Below are 23,180 nucleotides of genomic sequence, written 5' to 3' on the forward strand. Positions count from 1 at the left end.
ACATGTTTGGCCCGTTTTTCGCTAGGCCATCGTGTTTCTGTGGGTACTTGCCGCAGGCTTCTGGGCTTAATGGCCGCAGCCTCCCCTGTGCTACCCCTGGGTCTGCTCTTCATGAGGCCCTTCCTGTGGTGGATGAAGCTCTCAGGGATGCGGCCCACTGGGCCAGCCTTTCGCCTGTTGAGGGTGTCGGGCAGTTGCTCTCGCGCCCTGTCAATTTGGCGGGACCCCCTTTTTCTTCGGAAAGGGGTCAGTAAAGGGACGGTATTCCGTCGCCGGATGATTACAAAGGATGCCTCACTAACCGGCTGGGGAGCAGTTTTCGAGGGCAGACCAGCGTGTGGGGTCTGGACGGGCGAGACCCTCGCTTGGCACATAAACTGCTTGGAACTGAGAGCCGTCTTCCTGGCTTTGCGTCATTTTCTCCCTTTTCTAAAGGCTCTCCATGTCATTGTCAGGACGGACAACATGGCGGTAGTTTCCCATGTAAACCGGCAAGAAGCTTCTCGATCTCGCACCCTGGACAGGCATGCGCGTCATCTTCTCTTATGGTCTCAGAGCAGGTTCCTTTCTCTGAGAGTGGTCCATGTCCCAGGGATTCTGAACCTCGCAGCGGATTTCCTATCGAGGCAGAAACTCCAATCAGGGGGATGGATGTTGAACCATCACCCCTGGCCAATGCAGAAACTCTACGCCTTCCCGCCCGTCAAACTGATCCAGGCGGTCCTGGCCAGAGTGAGGGAGAGCGGAGTCCGCCTTCTTCTAGTAGCTCTGTTCTGGCCGTCTCAGCCATGGTTTTCGCAGTTGATTCCTCTGCTGGAATCGTTCCCCTGGAGGATTCCAGTCAGAGAGGATCTGCTTTCCCAATTTCAGGGCAGGATTTGGCATCCTCGCCAAGACATGTAGAAGCTGTACGTTTGGCCGACCAGAGGCCGTTGGCATTAGGCTTGGATCTCCCAACTGACGTTCAAGAGACCGTCGCTAGTGCTAGAGCAATTTCTCAAGGAGACTGTATTCTTCCAAATGGAAGGTTTTCATGTCATGGTGCTTGGCACATGATGTTGCTTCAGTATTGGAATTCCTGCAGGAGAGGTTTACCTCCGGGGCGGCTGCTACCACCCTCAGAGTCTATGTTGCAGCCATTGCAGCACATACAGAATCAGACGAGATTCCCTTAGGTAAACTGAGGTTAGTTTCGGCCTTCATGCGTGGGGTTAGGCGCCTGAAACCAGTTCGCTCCCCTAGAGTTCCCTCATGGGACCTTTCTGTCGTCTTGGAGGGTTTAAAGGAGGCCCCCTTCGAATCCTTGGAGTCAGCTCCGGATCGGATTCTGACTCTTAAGGTTTCACTTTTGTTGGCTTTATCTTCTTTGAAGCGGGTAGGGGACTTACAAGCTCTTCTGTTAGCGAGTCATGCTTGGACTTCGCTCCCGGTTTAGTCAAGTTTCCTTGAGACCTAGACCAGGCTATGTTCCTAAGGTTCTCTCCACAGCGTTCCGCTCTCAGGTTGTTAGCCTTAACGCTTTCCACCCTCCTCCTGTTTCTTCTGAGGAGGATAGGAAGCTTAATCTGCTCTGCCCAGTTCGGTCTTTGAAATTATATGTGAACCGTTCCAGCAGTTGGAGAAAATCTAACCAGCTTCTGGTTCGTTTTGGTGCTAGCCGCCGTGGGCTTGCTGCGTCAAAACAGAGGATTCTCACTGGGTCACAGAAGCGATCTCTATGGCTTACGAGGTGCGTGGTTTGCCTTCGCCTCTTAGCATTAGAGCACATTCCACTAAAAGTGTGGCATCCTCTTTAGCTCTTTCTAGAGGAGTTCTCTTGGAGGACATTTGTGTTGCGGCCGGCTGGTCCTCTCCGCACACTTTTGTACGTTTCTATAATGTGGATCTAGATATGACTCGGGGTTCCCAGGTTCTTTCTGTTTGAACCGTTTATAGTCATTATCTTATTGATACCAGTCATTACAGCGCTCTTTGCTTGGCGAGTTTGGTATCCCGTTCCCACTGCGCTTTCCGCAGCGTTGAGTGAACCTATGAAAGAGAACGTCTCCGGTTACTTTCGTAACCTATGTTCTCTGAATAGGGAACGAGACGCTGCGTTAGCGGCCAAGCTCCTCTCGCTGCTGACAGTCTTCTTTTCGGCAGAGAAATCTGAGGGGAAGATGCTGCACGCGCGTATATGTTTATGGCGGTGGTGCCAGATTGCGCGAGTGCCATCAGCCAATGAATTGGCGTGATTCTATTAGGCTTCAGACAATTGACACATTCAGAGAATATCCCACTGCGCTTTCTGCAGCGTCTCGTTCCCTATTCAGAGAACATAGGTTACGTAAGTAACCAGAGACGTTATTCATTTTTACACTGTTGCTAAAATATGTTACTTTCTATGTTACTTAATATTTGCTATTCTTCATAGGACAGTGCAAAGATGACAGATAATGTACTGTAGGCTACTCACATTTGCTGTCCTGCGGCAAAACAGGAGAGCAGTTGCGTTTTAGACCAAACATATGGTGACTGAATGTGACCTGGACGCATCAGTGATGGGGAGTTATTTTGCTAAATAAAATTATCCTGTTATTGTGTTATATATATATAACATTATTATTTATTTTCCCATCTGTATCATCTCAGTGAGCTTTTGTGAAGTTTCACGCATGCGCAGTAAAGTGAATTTATAAGTTTCTCATCCACACTGAAACGTCGGAAAACGCTAGTGTGGAAGGAGAGCGTTTTTAAACGAAAACCCCGTTTTCAAATGTATCCGGATTAATGTGGACGTAGCCTAAAAGGTCTTTGGGGGTCAGGATTCTAGCTGATAGACGGGTGTTCAAATACTTTTTTTTTAGATGTCTCTCACAGTGAACATGCACCTACGATGACAATTTCAGACCCCTCCATGATTTCTAAGTGAAAGAACTTGCAAAATAGCAGGGTGTTCAAATACTTATTTTCCTCACTGTAAATGTGACTTGACGGTGGTTATAATTTATGGGGATTAAAAAAAGTGTGTGGATATTTATCATTATAAGGTGGTTGTTTACACACACTGCAAAACAAATTTAAGTTCAAACACCATGTAAAAGTGAATTTTGCATAATAAGTCCTCTTTAAGTTTCTTGCTTCCAATTTTAGAACAAATATGACATTGAACTGTAATGTGCCCAATAAACCTGGAACTACTACATAACCTACAGTCATAGAAAAGTAATCAACAGTCTGTAAACCAATCAAAATCACAAATTTAGCAATGCCGATAATCAGAAATGTATATATTCAAGTCTGAGGAAATCACACTATAAGTCCCTTATCTTAGGAAATACCCCTCTCTCTCGGTGGCAATGCACCACTCTAAAGCAGCACTATCTACGGATTTAAAGCAAATTATGCACAGAACTTTATGCAACAGCAAGAGCTGACTACAAAGAGAAAGATCATCACATGTACCTGCAGTTCGTTGTTTTATTTAGTCACAATTTGTATGTGCCGTTTTTTTTTTTATTAAAGAAGAAAAAAGAAAGATGAAGCCATGCATTTTAGAAAAAAAAACTTAAGATGGTTCTTGGATCAGTCATGTATATTAAACAAAATTACAGACAGTGCAACTTCAAAAATCAATGGAGGAACCACAAGGTATATATACAATATATACGAATATTATTCTTCAATCTGCTCCTTTCTGATCATGGAAATGTAAAGGAAATTTCAAATGAATTGTATGAGATTGGTATAAATAATGCATTTTCATGAAAAGAATAAAAGAATAAAGCTAAAGCTAAAGGTATGAACTGAGAAAGAAGATCTTGGGATAACATTAAAGTCCTATAACGGTCTACAAACTCTTCAATCAAATTTACGAGAACTGACTTTAATCAGAGCTGGCAATGGCTCAGCACTTGTGCTGCCAAGACTGGCTACAAACCCTGAATGAACAGAAGTGTGTTTTAACACAATGAGAGCAGAACAAGACCTCCCTGTCAGAAAATAAACCAAGAAACTGCTCACTACAGCAGCAGCTCTTTAAGAGACTTTGGTTAAAGAACCAATGCCAAGGGTGGTAAAAAAAGATTTATGTCATTTTAGAAGAACTGCCAATAATCAAAAGCAGGTCATAGTGTGCTGCGGTTTCAACAGTATTGAATAGCTGCTTTCATTCAAAACTTACTTTTGTGTTTCAGGCCAATAGTGCCTTACTGGTAGAGAACCAGAATTGAAATGTATCATCTGCACATAAATATGTTCTGAGTATGAATACATGTAAAAACTCATCAGTTCTTTTTAAAACAAACCATCTTGAGGGTTGCATAACAGGTCAATATAACAAATGATTATTGGCAGAGGGATTTGCTAAATGTCAGAACATATTGACTAAATGTTTTCTACAAATATGGACCGTTTAGGAATTTTGGCCCAGTCAACAATAGTAAACAGATTAATTAAATGCAGGGCCCAGTTGTTCAATCTGCATCAGAACTATCTAGATTTGAAAATCCCATGTTTGCTATCAAGGATCAGGCAATCCATCTTACTTTTGTGCCGGTTTTTCAAAACAAAATAAGATTGGATCACCCTGATCCAGATACACACTTTTTCAGATTATCAGTGTTCCAAATAGGGATATATTTCACAATGTAGGCTGTTAGCTCCTAGTCTGGTCCTACCAGACTCTCATACACATTTCATTTGTACAGAGTGTCTGGCCTCTCCCCATTGACAAGCATTAACTTCCTTAAAGGTGGGTACTATGTTGAAGTTTAAAACTATAGGATCTGTCCAGGATCTGCAATAACCAATTGCTAACGTTTTGTTGTGAGACTCGTGACGTTAGATTAGATCACGAAATCCAACCTTGGTTTGGATCAAGCTGGTACTATGTGTTGTTTAAAACTTTTTAGTAAGATTTGGATATATTTGATAAAAAAAAAAAAAAAAAAAAAAAAAAAATCAGGATTATTCTGAACCCAGCAGTTGGGTGAATTTTAGGAACAAAAATGGAATACAACTTTTAAATGGTCAAAATATCTAACATTTATATCATGCAATATATATATATAGACACATTTATATTTTTATTTTGCTCTTTAGCCTTTAAAGTAAATATATATTTTTTTAATTTAACCTTTATTTATCCAGGTAAACTGTTTGAGAACCACTTCTCATTTACAAACATGACCTGGCCAAGAGGCAACTGGAAAAAATAAGAACATAATGTACAGCTGTACATAGTCAAACACATTATACATAGAACAAGCAACTAAATAATAATAAAAAGATAGACAACAAAGGGGAAAAAGAAAAGGAATAGAGTGCTTAAATATGTGTATAAATATGGTTCATGATTGTCAGCAGGAACAAGAGTCAACTATGTAATTTTCAAGGTTTTGCTTAAAGGTGGAGATTGGGATCAGAGATGTACGTTTCAGGGTATTTTTTCATATGTTCCAGTCATGTACTGATGCAAAGCGGAAGGCATTACATCCAAAAGTAGTAGAAGTAGGGGGGGGGACTAAATTTAATCAAATTACTTGATCTTGTGTGATAGGTGTTATGAGCGGCATGAAGTAGGGATAAAAAAGAGATTTAAAAAATAAAATAATGCCTCAACCAGAAATATAAAAAACAATGTCAAACCGTTTTTTAATCACTGTATATAAACTACATCAATCACAATCACAATTATCAGAGATAACCCAGTCAAAGGTAGTTTCTAACAATTGCATCCCTTATTGAATGTACTGTATATTTGATTTTGTTGTGGGGGGTGGTGGGGTAAACGTTTTGCGTTCTCCACAGAAACTTTGCAATCATTTGCAAAGAACTTTTTTTTTTTTTGTGAATGCAAAGTTACTTGGGGGAATGCCAGAGAATGCAAAAAATATATACAATATAAATTCTTTCTTCGATTTCATATTTCTTTCCCCATCACCATGTACCTTTAGTGCCCCCATAGAGGTCTGATTCTTTCAAGAAAATTGAAAATGGAAGGAGATGATAGTTTGTTGTTTTATTTATCTTCAAATAAAACAAAGTGACCCCACATTGACTCTACCTGTTGTCCTTTACATAGCTAGTAGCCAACATCGTGAAATGTAACCCCATTTGGAGAACAAGTAATTCAGATTTGGTAACCCAAAAAAGGTGTGTATCTGGATCAGAGTGATCCAATCCTTGTTGCTTTGAAAAACTGACCCAAAAGTAAGATGGATAGAAAAACATGTGATTTCCAAATCTAGATAAATCTAAACAACTGGGCACAGACGTTAAATCTTACGAGACGAAAAAGTCAATGTGTGTATTCTACCTGAGTTCATCAACTTCCATAGTTGGTCCACTAAAGCTTCGTTACATAACGGAGAATCCACTGCTTTGGTGAAAGGTGGATTCTTGGCAAGCATGCTGAGAATCTCATGCCTAAAGAGGGAAGAAAATTATGAAAATCTAAAATAAATATACAGCAGTTAATAAACAATTAAAAATTAATATCCACCATAAACTGTTATATCTGTTCCAATCTCTCTCTTGCTTCTTGTTCCATTTTAAAGATCTATATTTTTTCTTAAAGGGCACCTATTATGGCATTTAAAATGTTCCTAATATTGTTCTGGGAGTCCCCAACAACAATTTTACATGAATGCAATGACAAAAAAACACTTTTGTTGTCTTATAATATGCATTTATTTATACCTGATTTGCTCACCGACTCCCAAATGATTCGTACAATGACTCATTTTTCCAAACCACTCCTTTGCGTGACGCTAATCGGCGGTGATTGGTCAGATGACCCAGCCAGTTATTGTTTGTTAGCCCAACGCATAAACATATTGATTAAGCACTGCAGTACTACAAGACACTCTATTCTTTATGACAACTTCAATAACAGTGACAAACATTTCACATATTTAAAAAAAAAAGACATTGGAGACCTAGAAGCTGCGCTGAGCGAAACTTACACACATACACACGCGCGCACGTGCACACACACATACTTATTGCGCCTTCCCTCCTCATGCCCCGATGCTACAAAACCCATAAAAACAACAATTATTAATAATACGTACAGGTTGTGATTCGGAGGAGGAAGCTGATCCATATACACTGGGTACTGAGACCTCCTTCAGGAACAACCGCTTGCGAATCCACATTTGAATTCATTTATGTTTTTGAATGATTCGTCATAAAAATGATGAGAACACAATCGGGCTATACTGTTGTGGTATCGTTGCAAATATGAACTCTAACCACCGATTCTTCACATGCTCATCCCTGGTAAATGAAAACAAAGTGGCTGAACTATCTTTGCATTGTAGAACACAGCGTCTTCTCGACATGATGCTATTCAGCTGAAGTATTTGTGTTCTAGACTTCAAGTTTACACTTTACAACTGGACGCGGCCAATATGCTTATGTTTCGTATTTACGTCACTACGAAACAGCTAATGACTCGTTTCAAAAACAATTCATTTCATAGACTAGAGTCGACTGTCACTTTTGAAAGCCAATAACTATTTGGTGCACTTTCAGATATAAATCTTTGCAGGATGTTTTCATTCCCTTAGAGCTATATTCCACACCACATGAACAGTCATTTTCAAAAAATCCATGATAGGGGCTCTTTAAATTCATGGAACAGTAAAATGACTTTCATAAAATTTCCAAATTAATGAAACCAAAAGATAAGGGAGATTTCAGTTTACCAATTGTGGTTTAATATGGAATCAGTGGTCTATACTCTATTCCCCTTAATAATAAATTAAGAAGCCCAAATGTATTTCCGAAAATGTAAGAATTTCAAAAACTTTCTTGGCTTGGACAGATGTCAAGTCATTAGAATAGGCCTGTCACAATAACTACTTTTTGTTGGGCGATATATTGTCCAAGAAACAATGGGCTATATGCACGCATAAAAAATTTCGCATTTGACGCAAGGATGCTCGTCCATTTCCGGTTGTGGAGATTAAAGCGGAGGAAAACCGAGGAAAACAGGATTATGGCAGAGTCTTCAAAATTTACTGTCCTCCAGTCTTTGAAATGAAACGTACATACGTTTAGATGTAATTTTATATATAGTTATATTTATTTAATATAATTTTAAAAAGAAGCATAAACACAACGAGGGGTGTCTGTTTTATCTGTTTTTGTGACTAACGTTTCTTTAGTATAACCATGGAGTATAAAATTCAATATAAATTCTCACTATTGCATTGGACTCTACGATCGGCGGAAGTTATCGAGCATCCTTACACCTTCACCGGAAATACCGCCGTGCATAGAGCCCATAGTGATAAACTATGTTATTGTCTTTTTTAGACCATTTTATGCCACTGAATATAAAATCATAATATAACAGCACAATATTGCCTACACACGTTCAAATGGCAATGAACTTTTAATTCTTAAAGGTGCCCTCTGGGATAAAAAATCAAATCATTCACCATATTCCATACCAGATGGGGTCAGTATACCTCCAGAAAAATACCTCCGCTGCCGCGTGCACTCATGTCTTCAAACAACACGGGCGAGCGGGTCACCCTCGAGCATATTAATCAGTAAAACTAATAGTAAAAGGTTGGAAGACCACAGTTTCACGTGGATCATTTGGAGATTTTCAGAGATTAGAGACTAAATGAACAACATCTCAATACTAAATTATAAAGGCCGTCTCATAGACAAGCCGGTGCATTTCGACGATATGGGAAAATTAAAGCCCAGGCATTTTTAGTTTATGGTATTCGTTTTGTTCATGTTACATTTGTATCATTAGTTTGAATTAATTTGACAGACAGCATTCCCTGATGTGGACCAAGCTAGCGTCTTTCAGAGCTGCCAACTCTCACAAATTCACCGTGAGACACACAACTTTTCACTAGGGTTGGGAATCGTGAGAAATTTTCCGGTTCCGATTCCGGTTCCGCCAAACGATTCCGGTTCCGGTTCCCATTCAATTAAAAATATTAGTAAGAGAAAAATCCACAATCCTTTTTGTGTTTATTTCTTATAGTACATGACAAATTAGTTTAACAGACTGGTAATGTAAACAAACTCAAAATATTATTAAGCAATCTTTGCAAAAAAAATAAAAAATTATATATAAAGGAAATTAAAAAATTCTGCATTCTCTATAATAATTTAGACCTCTCCTTTATTGTATCTCCAACAGTGAAGAATACCCTCTCAGAAGGAATAGTATATGCTTTAACACACATATGTGTGTAGAACAGATTATTTTTTAAAACGGTTTGAATGATTGATTCATAAAGACTTTACTTATTTCATTACTGGATAAATCGGCGCTCTAGCAGTTAATACACAGAACTGCATGCGTCTTGCGGAAGAACATTGTTGCCGGAGCTACTTCTCTCTGTTTATGTCCATGACGAGTCACGCAGGCATTGGGCTACTCCGCAGCAGCTGCGATCCGCCGGCCAGTCTAAAGAAGTCCGAGTATTAACGCTTATTACAGGCTTTACGTAGTGATTCAAGATAAGACAAAAACACGGTTTGAAAAAAAAACATTATGATGCACTCGCTCATTGTATATATTTTGTAAATTCTGAACACAAAAAATATACGGACTGCATCTGTTTTGACCACTACCGTCAATGTTTACTCAAACTATAATCTCACTAATTCTGTAACGGAAATCATTTGAATATGTGAAACAAATAAATATTGAGACTGTGTGATTGTAAAGCAGTTTCATATCGACAACTGCTCTCTCTCTCTCAGCGCAAACAGATTTGAATGTAGGCTAGAGAGTGACTCGGCGGTCGGCGCGCGCATCGTGCGTGTGTCTGTGTGTGACAAATGCAGCGCGTGTGAGAGCAAATCGCAACTTCAGTGGTGAAGTTTTTGTCATTTAGGAATAAGACGGCGTCTTCTACTCCCAGCACTTCGCCCACATGATGATATCGCATCGGCATCAGAACCGTTTTCGGAACCGAAACTTAGGAATTTTGCACGGTTCCGGTATTTTTTCAAAAACACAACCGGTTCTGGAAAAGAACCGGTTCTCGGTTCTCACGCCACATCCATTTTGTCATGCACAGAAAAGGACACAGAGACCGATCTTAGCTCTCAGATTCTGTTCATTTTATTACGCAATTCAAACAATAAATGCAGTTTTGGCGCTTGTAAATGTTAGACGACAGATCCCTAGCGCACGTGAACCGATCATCTCTACTAGCTAATGGTAAAAGAACACGAACACTGTTGAAAGATATGTTACAACTTACCAAAATCTATTACTCATGCATAATATCGACCAATCATTTATTTAACTCATCCGTGAACTGAAATTTAGTAGCGGGCTGTATTTCCACACGACATCACGACATGACATCAGGGCCGTTTCTCAAAACCAAGAATGCAAAGAACGGACTTGTGTTCTTGGGAAGAAAGCTCTTGCTAGTTGTTCTTGGAAGAACGAACTCACGAGGTGACGAGCACACAGAACGCTGCTGACAGTTTGAGACAATGCGTTCTTGCTGGTATTGCGCAATAGTACCCCCGCACAGACGCCGTCTGCAGTGCCCAAACATAACGAGAATTATTATACAGCCAGGCTTTATCGCCCAAACGGGATTACTCTACATACACTACAATGTAATGTATATTCATAACAATAAAGCAACACCTGTCTCATTTTAATTCTGCTTCTGTTGTTTGTTTGTGTACATCACTAGCCAACGGCGGGAAAAAACGCCGGTAATATTCGGTAATATTCAGGTAACTTTTGACCTGCCTCTCTCTGCTTCCCGCTCCTTCCGCGAATGCCGAAATGAATTATGGGATATTTCTGCCGTCAAGTTCACACAAGTTACCATCCGATGCATCCTCGGTAAAATGGGAGTGTCAAGAACACATCCGGGATTTTTAACCGTTCTTGCCTAAATGCAAACTTGTGTATTGGGACAGTACTTGGGCCGCGACTGATGACGTTTTACAAGTCCACAAGAACACAAGTACAGACAAGAAGGCATATTGAGAAACGGCCCAGGTTCAAGTACACACAAGCGAGCGCGACTTACTCGTGTTACTGCAGTTTGGCTGGTGGTAACGTTGCCCGCCCGCATACTGCCTCCCATGGCCGAAACTGGTATTACGACACCTGCCGGGCCGGGGCTAATAATTTAGCATGCTAATTTAGGTTATATCTCGGCAGCACTATAACTTGCCAGTTTTTTAATGACATCATTGCACTTATTTCTTCTCATTCTTTTGATGTGTGTAGCTCATTTTTTGGATATTTTTACCTCAATTATTCCATATGGCACCTTTAAGAATATTTGGACACTGGAATTTAGATGTCAAAAAATTAAATATCCTAAATAATAAAATAACTTGAATTAATAATAAATAAACCTATTGCTAACAAAAATTGCAAAGTAACAAGTAGGAAAAAACAAACACACTTGTAACTGCACAAAAGCCAATTATATGTAGATTTTAAATCCCCAGATTTTTCCCTGATCTTCTTGTCTAAGTAATGAAATGGTGCACACAAGAGGAAGAGCGAATTATACAGGTTTGTCTACAATTTTATGTATAAGAATGATAAAATATGTGATTTTCACCACAGGGGGTCTTTAAAAGTTATTTTAACTTGAGCACTGTGCGTTTACAATGCCGCTGCTTCATACATGTATGTCTAGCGCACGTTTACATTCAAAAACAATGGAAAAACAGCACAGTGAAATGCAAAACTGTTCTCTGTGAAAATGAACTAGGCACTCGTGACTGCCGCATCCCGTGTGAAATGGCCTTAACAATAGCTGTGAGCGTGCACCATTTTGCACCATCACGTTTATATTTGCACTGGAACAGTGGATTGTGGTCATGTCCATACAGTATATCGTGCGATAAGTCGATTTATTGTTTATCAATCAAGCATGCCAAGACGCAAGACAACTGCGATTGGAAGTATCAGGGTTTTTCCACCAAATATTGATTTCTGAATTCTACAGTGACAGACAGTGTTTGAAATCATTACTGACCTTATGTAATGGACTGGGTCATTCTGTACCAGATCCAGAAGCCACTGCAGTTCACTGGAACTCCTATCAACTGCCAATATACAAACAAAAAATGCAAGTTTTACAAGATTTTTATGTATCGTGAAGCTTATGTTCTCTTCATGTTTCAGAGTATAGAAAGAGGAATATTTGTCTTCGCACGTCAAAATATGGTCGGAGAAGGATCTTTTGTTAGATTTTCAATCTCTTAAAGAAAAAATGTGTTTAAATTCAAAGGACTTCTATAGATAGCTCTGATTTAAACAACATTTTTATCAGAAACAATCTGATGAAGAACCACAATAATGCAATCATCATAATACCTTGGCCTACAATGAATGGAGTAGATTAGTTCAAAGCAGTATGCTGAAGGAATACTTCTTTTTTTTTAACTCTAAAAACAGATAATTTCAAGATGTTGGATGCAATGTGGTTCTCTTTGACAGTACGGTGCTTTTATGACAGTATAGCATCCCTGTCACTATACTGCGGTGTCAGGACCCACACAGACCACAGGGTGAGCGCCCCCTGCTGGCCTCACTAACACCTACTTCAGCAGCACCTACTTCTTATAGATTCATCGTCACTGATTTTTTTATATTTATTTATTTAAATTTATATAAAACTTCTTTATTATAAAATTGCTATTGCTTTACTGGAAAGCCTCAAACAGACTCGCCCGCAACAATCATGGTTGGCTTTTCAACATCATTTTTCCACATAAAACTTTAACTGGCAATTTGTCACTATACAAAACTAAGAGAAATAAACATGCTTTCAAGGTTTCATGTATAAATGAAGTTGGGTTCAATTTCATTGACAATGAGACGTGTGGAAAGAACAGTTGCTACACAATGCAGACTTACAAAAAAAAAAAGACTAAGTAATTCCAGACCAACTAAATGATCCCAGTTTTCATCACAAGAAAAAAGAAAGAGAAGGGTGGAAAGAGAACGTGTGGTTAAACAAAAGAGTGTGTACCTCTTGTATAGTCGATTACAGCCTCCAGTGCTGCAACCCTCACATCCACAAAGTGGCCATATTCAGCGTAGGCCTTGAACAGGCTGGGGTCACTGGGGATGTGACCATTCCTCTGTAGCATGCGAATGGCCCGTAAGCAACTACAGTAAAGAATTATGACAATAAAAAAATACAAATGTAAATAAGTGAAGATGCAAAAAGTCTGGACTAAATATCTACAAGCTTCTACTTAAATGGATAGTTTGAAACGGGATAGTTTGAACTTCAATTTGAAATAGAATCGAATAATATTCGAATATTAAATGCTCAAATTTATCCTGTTATTAATATTTACGACATTAAACATTCTTATGGATCTTATGCCACTATAGCCTGTGGTTGTTGTTACACGTTCTGTTCATTAGAGGGACATATAACATTACTACAATAAACATTTAGGGGCTGTTTACACCAGGCCACGTTATCCGTTTTCTCAGATCAGATAGCTATCTGATTTATCAAAAAGATTCCATTTACACCTGGTCACATAAATGTGCTTTTCCAAAACGGATATAAATCCGATCTTCAATTCCCGCGCTATATACAGATTTAATAAAGTGCACGTCACCGAAAGCAACAGATGAGCTGCATTTTATTAATCATCGGCTAATTTCAAAATCAGCCAAGACAGCAATAAGAGAAAACGGCAACAGCCCTGGTAAGATCATTTTGTTTCTTTACTTTTAATGAAGATGGTAGTGTTAAGTGTCTGCGACTTACTTTCACTTTGATTTGCGGTAGATTGCGGTGCGTTGGCTGGATGAATAGGGGCTCAGCGGCTCATCTGAGGTGGTCATGCGTGTCACAGTAGCGCCGTCATATCTGACTAAAATAACATTTCATATAACCTAGCCTATAACACGCTCTCACACGTTTTTTTTTTTAGCATTTTTGGGAGCTGTAAAATGTACATGTGGTTTTAACAACCAGATGCATTTACACTTGTCCAGTTTCGTCTGGAATGCATTATAATGCGAATTCACGATCGTAACTATCTGATCACAGAAAACGCATGAAGTGACCAGGTGTAAACGGCCCCTAAGATCGCTTTCTTATTAACAATAAGAGAGCACGGGACTAACTTACACGCGGCACACTCGCAAGGTCTCTCGTTCTCTCCCTCTCTGCCATGCACGCGCTGAGTGCTATGTATGTTATGCTCGCAGTATGTTCTATCTCGCTCTATATTCTTGGATAACGTGCGCAATTGTGTTAGGATTCAAAAGCTTTATTGTTCAGACAAAACAAAAGCATTTCATTTTCACATGCGTGTAAGCCGCGAGAAAGGCAATTGCAAATATATATATATATATATATATATAATTTAAAAAATATATATATATATATATAAAAGCAATATTCGAATAGTAACTTCAGCATTCGAATAGTGTTGATTTTTTTAATATTCGAATTATATTCGAATTTCAGAATTCGTTCCAACAGCCTTAACATATATATATATATATATATATATATACACACATTAGGGGTTTCACAACTACTGATTTTTGCTAGTCGACTAATTTTGCATAACAGTCGACGACTAGTCGTTAAATGGTTTATTCTAGGGGTGTGCGATATCACGAATAGTAAATGTCTCCACGATCTGCTTTTGAAAAAATATCCCATCATGTTACAGTGCATTCTATCAATTCAGTTCTGGCGCCTCTGTCTCAACTGTACAACGCGACATAGCCTAAACATCACACGTTAATGAATAGGTAAAGGACACTGCAATTCACAAAACTTTATTATTTGCATATGCCTTGCCGGTTAAACATTTAATTAACGTGCTGATGTGCAGTTCTAACGTGCGCTTTCATGAGTGCAAACCCCCGATGCTCACAGGCACTAGAAGCCTATCAAACAGCGCCTGAATACTAGACTAAGTTATCTTTCGAGTCTTATTATGCTAATACTGTTAAATACACACAATGTTTACATAAACAGAATTGGCTATGTCCAAAGTGAAAGCAAACATTTGAGAGAACATCTGGTGTAATATTCGTCTATATTAAACACATCGCGTTCTGGTCTAAAAGTGACAGTGGTAGCCGTATTTTCCGCACTATAAATCGCACTTAAGCACAAAAAAAGACAGTGCGCCTTATAATCCGGAGCGCCTTATATATGGATCAATTAGTTCGCGAACTAAAAGTAAATTCGCCCGCGAACTAGCGCTCGTGTCCATCTTATGCCCGCTTTGTCACACGGCCAGTTCAACCTTGTATAAATCAGGTTATGTGTGTCTCCCGCTCGAGCGCTCATTCTTAACAGACACACGAACAGACGCACTGTCCCCGGTGCTGCTCGCACATCACAGAATGTTCATAAAGCGCTTTCCGTTCACAGTAACCGAGTTGTCTCATTCAAAACAGCCAGCTGTTGCTGTCAGCGAGCCGCCGCACATTGAACACTCATATGAGTCAGGCTGGAATGTAAGTTACGTGCCCGCCCCAGCGCGCTCACACTAATAAACACCTCACCTCCAGCGCCACGCACTCGCTACATTCCCTTTAGCACATCTAACGTTAGTGGATGCATAACGCAAACCCAGTCAAACGTTTGACTGCTGTAGGCTATCTTATGCACTTTATAATCCGGTGCGCCCTATATATGAAAAATGTTCTAAAATAGGTCATTCATTGAAGGTGTGCCTTATAATCCAGTTTGCCTTATAGTGCGGAAAATACGGTAAATAGTTCTGCCGCTTGTACTTAAAGGGATAGTTCATAAATATATATATATTAGTGCTGTCAAACGATTAAAATATTTAATCGTGATTAATCGCATTAATGTCATAGTTAACTCGCGATTAATCGCACATTTTTATCTATTCTAAATGTCTTTTGATTTCTTTTTTTACATTATTTTTTCTCATTTTAATGCTATTATCAACATGGGAAAGTGGATTGGCTTGTTTAGTGCAAATGTTTTTTTTTATTATTATTATTGAAAATAACATTGGAATAGTGTTCAATTTCACACTAACATATACAAATAATCTCTCACACAATGTAACACTGTCTATCAATAAAAGGGTGAAAGAAATACTGACGAGGTTCTGATATTGGCTAGGGGGTGGAGAATTCGCATCATCTGTGTGTGTGTGTGTGTGTGCTTGGGCATCATCAAGTGGTGTTTCAGACTGGACGTGCTGAGATGATGATAGCTCAGTTCACAACGACAAAACACAGATCACTTGGTGTTGTTAATGGGACAATTTGGCAACTTTTTAAAAGTAAAAAGTAAACTTTAAAAGTAAAAGTTTTAAAAGTAAAAGTAAAAGTCCATTTAGAATCTTAGGGCATCCATTTCGGCGTCTCGCGCTCGTCATCCACTCAAAACGTTACGTTACTATTTGGCCGGCTCGCAAGCCAACGAGTGTGTGCGGCACAAAACGTCCTCGCGCTGCGATCTGAAACCCATTAATTTCAATGGCTTGCGCCGCGCGAGGACGTTTTGTTGCTTTTTCGACCAAAGTGCAAAACAAACAAAACAACAGGCACACATAAACAAAACAACAGGCACGATGCACACACACTCGTTTGGGCTTGTGAGCCGGCTTTGAGTGGATGACGAGCGCGAGACGGCGAAATGGATCAGGACGCATGCCGTCTTGCTGCAAAAGCATGTGAAAAAACTACAAAGTTTGCTAGGACAAAAAGACCGTTAATCGCGCGATAAAAAAATTAACGCCATTAAAATGGGTTTGCGTTAACGCCGTTAATAACGCGTTAAACTGACAGCCCTAATATATATATATATACACACGTCATCATTTTGTTTCTGACTAGTCGATTAAGGCCGACAGCGCCAACTAGTGGTTGTGACAGTCGACTAGTTGATGAAACCCCTAATATATATACACTCACCAGCCACTTAATTAGGTACACCTGTCCAACTGCTGGTTAACACTTAATTTCTAAGCAGCCAATCACATGGCGGCAACTCAGTGCATTTAGGCATGTAGACATGGTCAAGACAATCTCCTGCAGTTCAAACCGAGCATCAGTATGGGGAAGAAAGGTGATTTGAGTGACATTGAACGTGGCATGATTGTTGGTGCCAGAAGGGCTGGTCTGAGTATTTCAGAAACTGCTAATCTACTGGGATTTTCACGCACAACCATCTCTAGGGTTTACAGAGAATGGTCCAAAAAAGAAAAAACATCCAGTGAGCGGCAGTTCTGTGGGCGGAAATGCCTTGTTGATGCCAGAGGTCAGAGGAGAATGGCCAGACTGGTTCGAGCTGATAGAAGGGCAACAGTGACTCAAATAACCACCCGTTACAACCAAGGTGGGCAGAAGAGCATCTCTGAACGCACAGTATGTCGAACTTTGAGGCAGATGGGCTACAGCAGCAGAAGACCACACCGGGTGCCACTCCTTTCAGCTAAGAACAGGAAACTGAGTCTACAATTTGCACAAGCTCATCGAAATTGGACAATAGAAGATTGGAAAAACGTTGCCTGGTCTGATGAGTCTCGATTTCTGCTGCGACATTCGGATGGTAGGGTCAGAATTTGGCGTCTACAACATGAAAGCATGGATCCATCCTGCCTTGTATCAACGGTTCAGGCTGGTGGTGGTGGTGTCATCGGTCTGGGGAATATTTTCTTGGCACTCTTTGGGCCCCTTGGTACCAATTGAGCATCGTTGCAACGCCACAGCCTACCTGAGTATTGTTGCTGACCATGTCCATCCCTTTATGACCACAATGTACCCAACTTCTGATGGCTACTTTCAGCAGGATAATGCGCCATGTCATAAAGCTGGAATCATCTCAGACTGGTTTCTTGAACATGACAATGTGTTCGCTGTACTCAAATGGCCTCCACAGTCACCAGATCTCAATCCAATAGCATCTTTGGGATGTGGTGAAACGGGAAATTCGCATCATGGATGTGCAGCCGACAAATCTGCGGCAACTGTGTGATGCCATCATGTCAATATGGACCAAACTCCCTGAGGAATGCTTCCAGCACCTTGTTGAATCTATGCCACGAAGAATTGAGGCAGTTCTGAAGGCAAAAGGGGGTCCAACCCGTTACTAGCATGGGGTACCTAATAAAGTGGCCGGTGAGTGTATATATATATATATATATATATATACACATACATATATATATATATATATAAAGTGCTTTGTTTGTCTGCCTGTCGCTTCGTTTTCCTTTGTGAACTTGTTTGTGGAGCGCTGGCACCTTACAAATATTAAAGAAACTCAGCAGCATACTGGCGCACAGTTTTTTCTTTTGTTTTGTTAATCTATTAATCGTCCTGGCCACCCATTTTTTAAGTCTCGGGACCTATTAAAAAACCTGTGCTTAGGCCCTCAAGGTGATGTGAAGCGAACACACACCTGACTGTTACAGTGTTACGGTAGCTTGGTAGCAGCTTTTCCATGTTAAGGTAGCGAGTGATTTCCTCCAAGATCAGGCGAACATCTGCATTCAAGTTGTCCACTGTGCGCACCTCATTATTAATGCTGATGACAGGAGTCAGTGAATTTGTCAGGGCATCAATCAGCTCAGCACGATAGAAATTATCAGAAAACTGCAGTGAGAAAAACACATGGTTACAACTGTTCACAATGTTCTGCTGACAAGTAATTTATTTCAATCATAACAGCTTTTTATAGAAAAACCATGAGCTTTAAGCATTAGCTCAATTGGAACAATTTTAGCCTTACACTTTTCACTAAAATGCTCACATAATTCCATATATATGCTTCCTACAAATTGCTTTTCTTTGCTCTATTACCTTGTTCTTCCGGTTGTCATTGTACTTGATGAGGTCCAGTATAAAACTCAGGACCTCTCTGGGACAAAGGTTCTGAACATCTCTGAGCAGAGCCATGGCCACAGGCATAGTCTACAAGAAAAGAATAGTCAACTTCAGTAGTCAACAACAATAGTCTACTTTAGTGTCATTCTAGCAATATACAGTATACGGCTGAGGGAGATATCGTTTTATAAGCAATGCAGCTTAATACACAACAATAAAGAATAAAACATTCAAACTGTGAACTGCAAAATAGACTAACTATAACAGGCAAATACCAAAGACAAGAGACAATGGGATTAGGGGTCACAATACATATACTGTAGTATAGGGCTGAACGATTAATTGCATTTGCGATAAAATCGCGATATGATGAAACGCGATTTTGTAATCGCAAGAGCTGCGATCACACTGGTCACGTGACACGCGGGAGCAGTCTGCAAGATCAAGCATCAACTTGCCATGCTTCGCGGTCTGGCGTTCAGAAAAGAACAGTTTATTTTTAATGTATGTGATATTGTGTTATTTATTCTCTCCCCAACAATAATAATAATAATTCATTACATTTATATAGCGCTTTTCTGGACACTCAAAGCGCTTCACATAGAGGGGGGGATCTCCTCAACCACCACCAGTGTGCAGCATCCACCTCGATGATGCGACGGCAGCCATAGTGCGCCAGAACGCTCACCACACACCAGCTTACTGGTGGAGAGGAGACAGTGATGAAGCAAATTGGTGTAGATGGGGATGATTAGGAGGCCATGATGGACAGAGGCCACTGGGCAAATTTGGCCAGGATGCCGGGGTTACTCCCCTACTCTTTCGAAAGACATCCTGGGATTTTTTTATGACCACAGAGAGTCAGGACCTCGGTTTAACGTCTCATCCGAAGGACAGTGCTCTTTTGACAGCATAGTGTCCCCATCACTATACTGGGGTGTTAGGACCCACACAGACCACAGGGTGAGCACCCCCTGCTGGCCTCACTAACACCTCTTCCAGCAGCAACCTGGCTTTCTCAGAAGGTCTCCCATCCAGGTACTAACCAGGCTCAGCCCTGCTTAGCTTTAGTGGGCAACCAGTCTTGGGCTACAGGGTGATATGGCTGCTGACTATCCTGGATCGATTCAGAGAATTTCAGAATCGAGTCTGAGCTTAGTTTTTAAACACAGATGCGTGATGACGCTGCGCGTGCTTCAGAAACGAACCATGTTCTGCATGCTTCTATTTTCTCTCTCTCTCTTTCTCTCTCTCTCTATCTTACTCAAAACATAGTAACGTTATTTCATAAAGTTCGGGGTTGAACCCAGCAGCGGTTCTAGGCACGGGCGAACTGGGCAGTTGCCCGGGGTGGCATTTCTTCATGTCACAAGGGGGGCGGCACGAGCAGTTAAAAAAAAAAAAATCCTCTGTGCCGCGAAGTTTTTCTATTTTTTATCATTTCGATTCAATTATTGGCAATGGCGCCATGCTTGCTGAGAAGGTGCCGTGTGCAGAAGCGATGTCAAGGGGATCTCCTGATTAGTTATCGCGTCTTTTGCGCGCTCGACGTTGTTATATCAAATCCTCTGTTTCAAATAGGCGCAGGGGAAGCGCGCTCATAAACTTTTCAGTATAAGAGTGCACGTGCACCCAAACATTTGGATGTTTTTTTCTCTTCTCCGTAAATAAATCTTTCAGCAGAGCAAATACATTAGCTACTAAAACTTTGTCGTTGTGGAGAGCGCAGTGTAATGAGTGGATGGTTCTATTGCAATGACAGCCATGGGAAAATCGGTACGAATTTTACTATTAATAATAAAATATAAGCTATAATGTTAATTATAAATGTCAGGAATGTATCTTTATTGACTCATTCTTTTTATAGAGATGATTTAAATGCTGAAATATGAGGTTTATCTTTTTATAAAACCTTTTTTGTGTTAACCTTTTTTTAAGTTTAGTAGGTAAGATAAAAGACACTCCTTTAAAATAAATCTTTAATGTTATTAACTTGGTGAATTGATTACACTGTGTATTAGGCTTTTTGAACAAGATTCTGTGTATGTGACCATTTTGGTCACTATATTATCTAATAATTTTTATAATGATCAACTAAAATCAACTTTAATTAGGAAGGGGGTCTCGTCCTGGATGTAATAGGCTTTATGCCGTGTGGTTCGTCACGTGACCAAACCAGAAAACGGGTCTCATCGCATCCGCTTGTCAGAGAAAGTGTTAACGACCGTAAGAACTGACTACGATATCTATGGATATTTAAAGGTGCCCTATAATGTTTTTTTAAATTATTTTATAATGTTTCCTGGGTTGCCCTTATAATGTTAGTATGTTTTTTAGATCAAAAATAGTAATAATTTAGAAATAAAAGGCATTTTTCCTAGCCTGACTTTAGCCTCTGCTTTGAACACCCGGTTTGAAGGGGCGTGTCTGCTGTGTGTAAACGGCCTCTGCTATGATTGGCTGACATGCTTGCATATGAAATAGCTATGTAGCCTATTACATGTGAAACTCTCTCGAATAATTTTACTACAGCTATTATAGGTTTTTACTATTACAGCTATCGAGATTAACGAATCGTGAGATGTTTTTGAAGTATTTAGATCTATTCCAATCACATAAAGTGTTGCTGTGATTGAGCAAGCAAAGGACAGTGAGTGTGTCCATCGCGAGAATGAAGATTGCAATGCAGTCTCTCTACTATCTAATGCAGCAGACACGATGATGTAAATACAGTTAACATTAGAATTTCGTTGTGCAGTGCGTCATTGAATTCATAACGAGTTTGGCAAGTGTCCAGATAAACTCGCGCTGTGATTGTTCTTTGATCGCTTTCTTTCTGTATATAATTCACAATTTAAATACGATTTTTTTTTTTCATCCTACTAAAAGAAACGATGTGAAGTTGATTTTTATTCACTGGCCTGACTTACTGATGCAAAAACAGTATTGAACGATTTTAAAGTGAAAGATTACCTGTCTGAACTTGAACAACAACACATCAGCTCGATCCGAGGCCAGCTCTTAGCAAGTTGAGGAAACAAGTCCTCGGTTAAATGTTTGAAAATTTCCAGAGAAAATAAAATTAATCCATTGTTTCTTCAGAGGCTCGGACGAAGGAATTAAAATATACTTTTGTATTCATGTGTACATCCAAACACGGATAAACTGCCATGCTTCGGCTGCGCAGCTCCGTCTCGTCTATCACTGAACATGGGCTGGCATATGCAAATGTTTGGAGTCATACATATTAATGATCCCGACTTTTACGTCAGAGTCGGTATTATGTGGCGATTCGCCTGTTTTTCAGGGGTGTTTTTCAAAAACGAGATTTAAGTGAGAAGGAGAAATCAATGATGTTTGAGACTCACTGTATGTCATGTCCATGTACTGAACTCTTGTTATTTAACTATGCCAACATAAATTAAATTTCACAGTATAGGGCACCTTTAAGGTAGTCAGCTAACCTAACTAGTTCACTTTGTTATTGGCGTTTTATTCCATTTAAATATCTAAACGTTACTGTGAATAATAAAAAATATAAAACGTTTAAATATCAATCTGCACATGTGAGGGATATTGGTTACGCTAATTTTTGCTCGCTCCTTTTAAGTTATCTTGAGTAAAACCACAAAAAAAATTCATGAAGCACATACAAAAGACCTGGGGCCTCGTGTATAAAACTTTGCGTAGATTTCATCCTTAAAGTGTGCGTACGCACATAAGGCAGAATTTGCGTACGCACAAAAGTTTTCAGATTTATAAAACCGTTCATACGCCAGAACCTGCGCAGAATTCACTTTATAAATCCCAGTCAGCAGGAGATTGTGCGCACATGCGTCTCCTCCCCGAAACAACTATATATGGACAATACAACGCCTAGTTTAAATATGCATATCCTTATCTGCATATCATTTGCATATGATTATTCATCCACGTGATACCAAGTTTAACGGTACAAGGAATATATGAAATGCGGATATGCCGCCACATTATTACAAACATTTTTTTTTCAGTAGCCTATCCTTGCCTTGTTTTTGAATGAATAAATCAAATAGTGTTAAATACATTTCAGAGAAAGTTTTTCTCAATCTTTTGCACTGGCCAAATAGTACTTTTAATTGATTTATATTTTAATGGAAAGAGATAGACATGGTTGTGCATTATTTGCATGAAACAGTTTTCTCAGACAATCTCTAGTTAAAACATTAAAACACAGCATGCCAGAAGAAAAGTGTTCAAAAGCAATGCATCCACAACAAATAGGTCTATTTCTATTTATTGAATATATACATATATATATATATATATATTGTAACTTCTCAGTAATGATTGCATGTAGGCTAGTTTAAGAGTTTAACTCCAT

General features: G+C 39.6%; 1 protein-coding gene across 1 annotated transcript in view; it reads right to left on the reverse strand.

Moving 5' to 3' along the window:
- Positions 1–23,180, reverse strand: part of taf2 (TAF2 RNA polymerase II, TATA box binding protein (TBP)-associated factor) — an 84,124-nt gene that overhangs the window by 12,664 nt on the left and 48,280 nt on the right. The window contains exons 18-22 of the mRNA XM_089117474.1: positions 18,794–18,904; positions 18,393–18,586; positions 12,990–13,129; positions 11,991–12,060; positions 6,299–6,408 (exon numbers count right to left, since the gene is read on the reverse strand). Of these exons, the coding sequence (XP_088973600.1) occupies positions 6,299–6,408; positions 11,991–12,060; positions 12,990–13,129; positions 18,393–18,586; positions 18,794–18,904 (625 nt within the window). The remainder of the gene's footprint in view (positions 1–6,298; positions 6,409–11,990; positions 12,061–12,989; positions 13,130–18,392; positions 18,587–18,793; positions 18,905–23,180) is intronic.

This window comes from Pimephales promelas, chromosome 12, assembly GCF_988280905.1.
Source record: "Pimephales promelas chromosome 12, fPimPro1.hap1.1, whole genome shotgun sequence".
Taxonomy (NCBI): domain Eukaryota; kingdom Metazoa; phylum Chordata; class Actinopteri; order Cypriniformes; family Leuciscidae; genus Pimephales; species Pimephales promelas.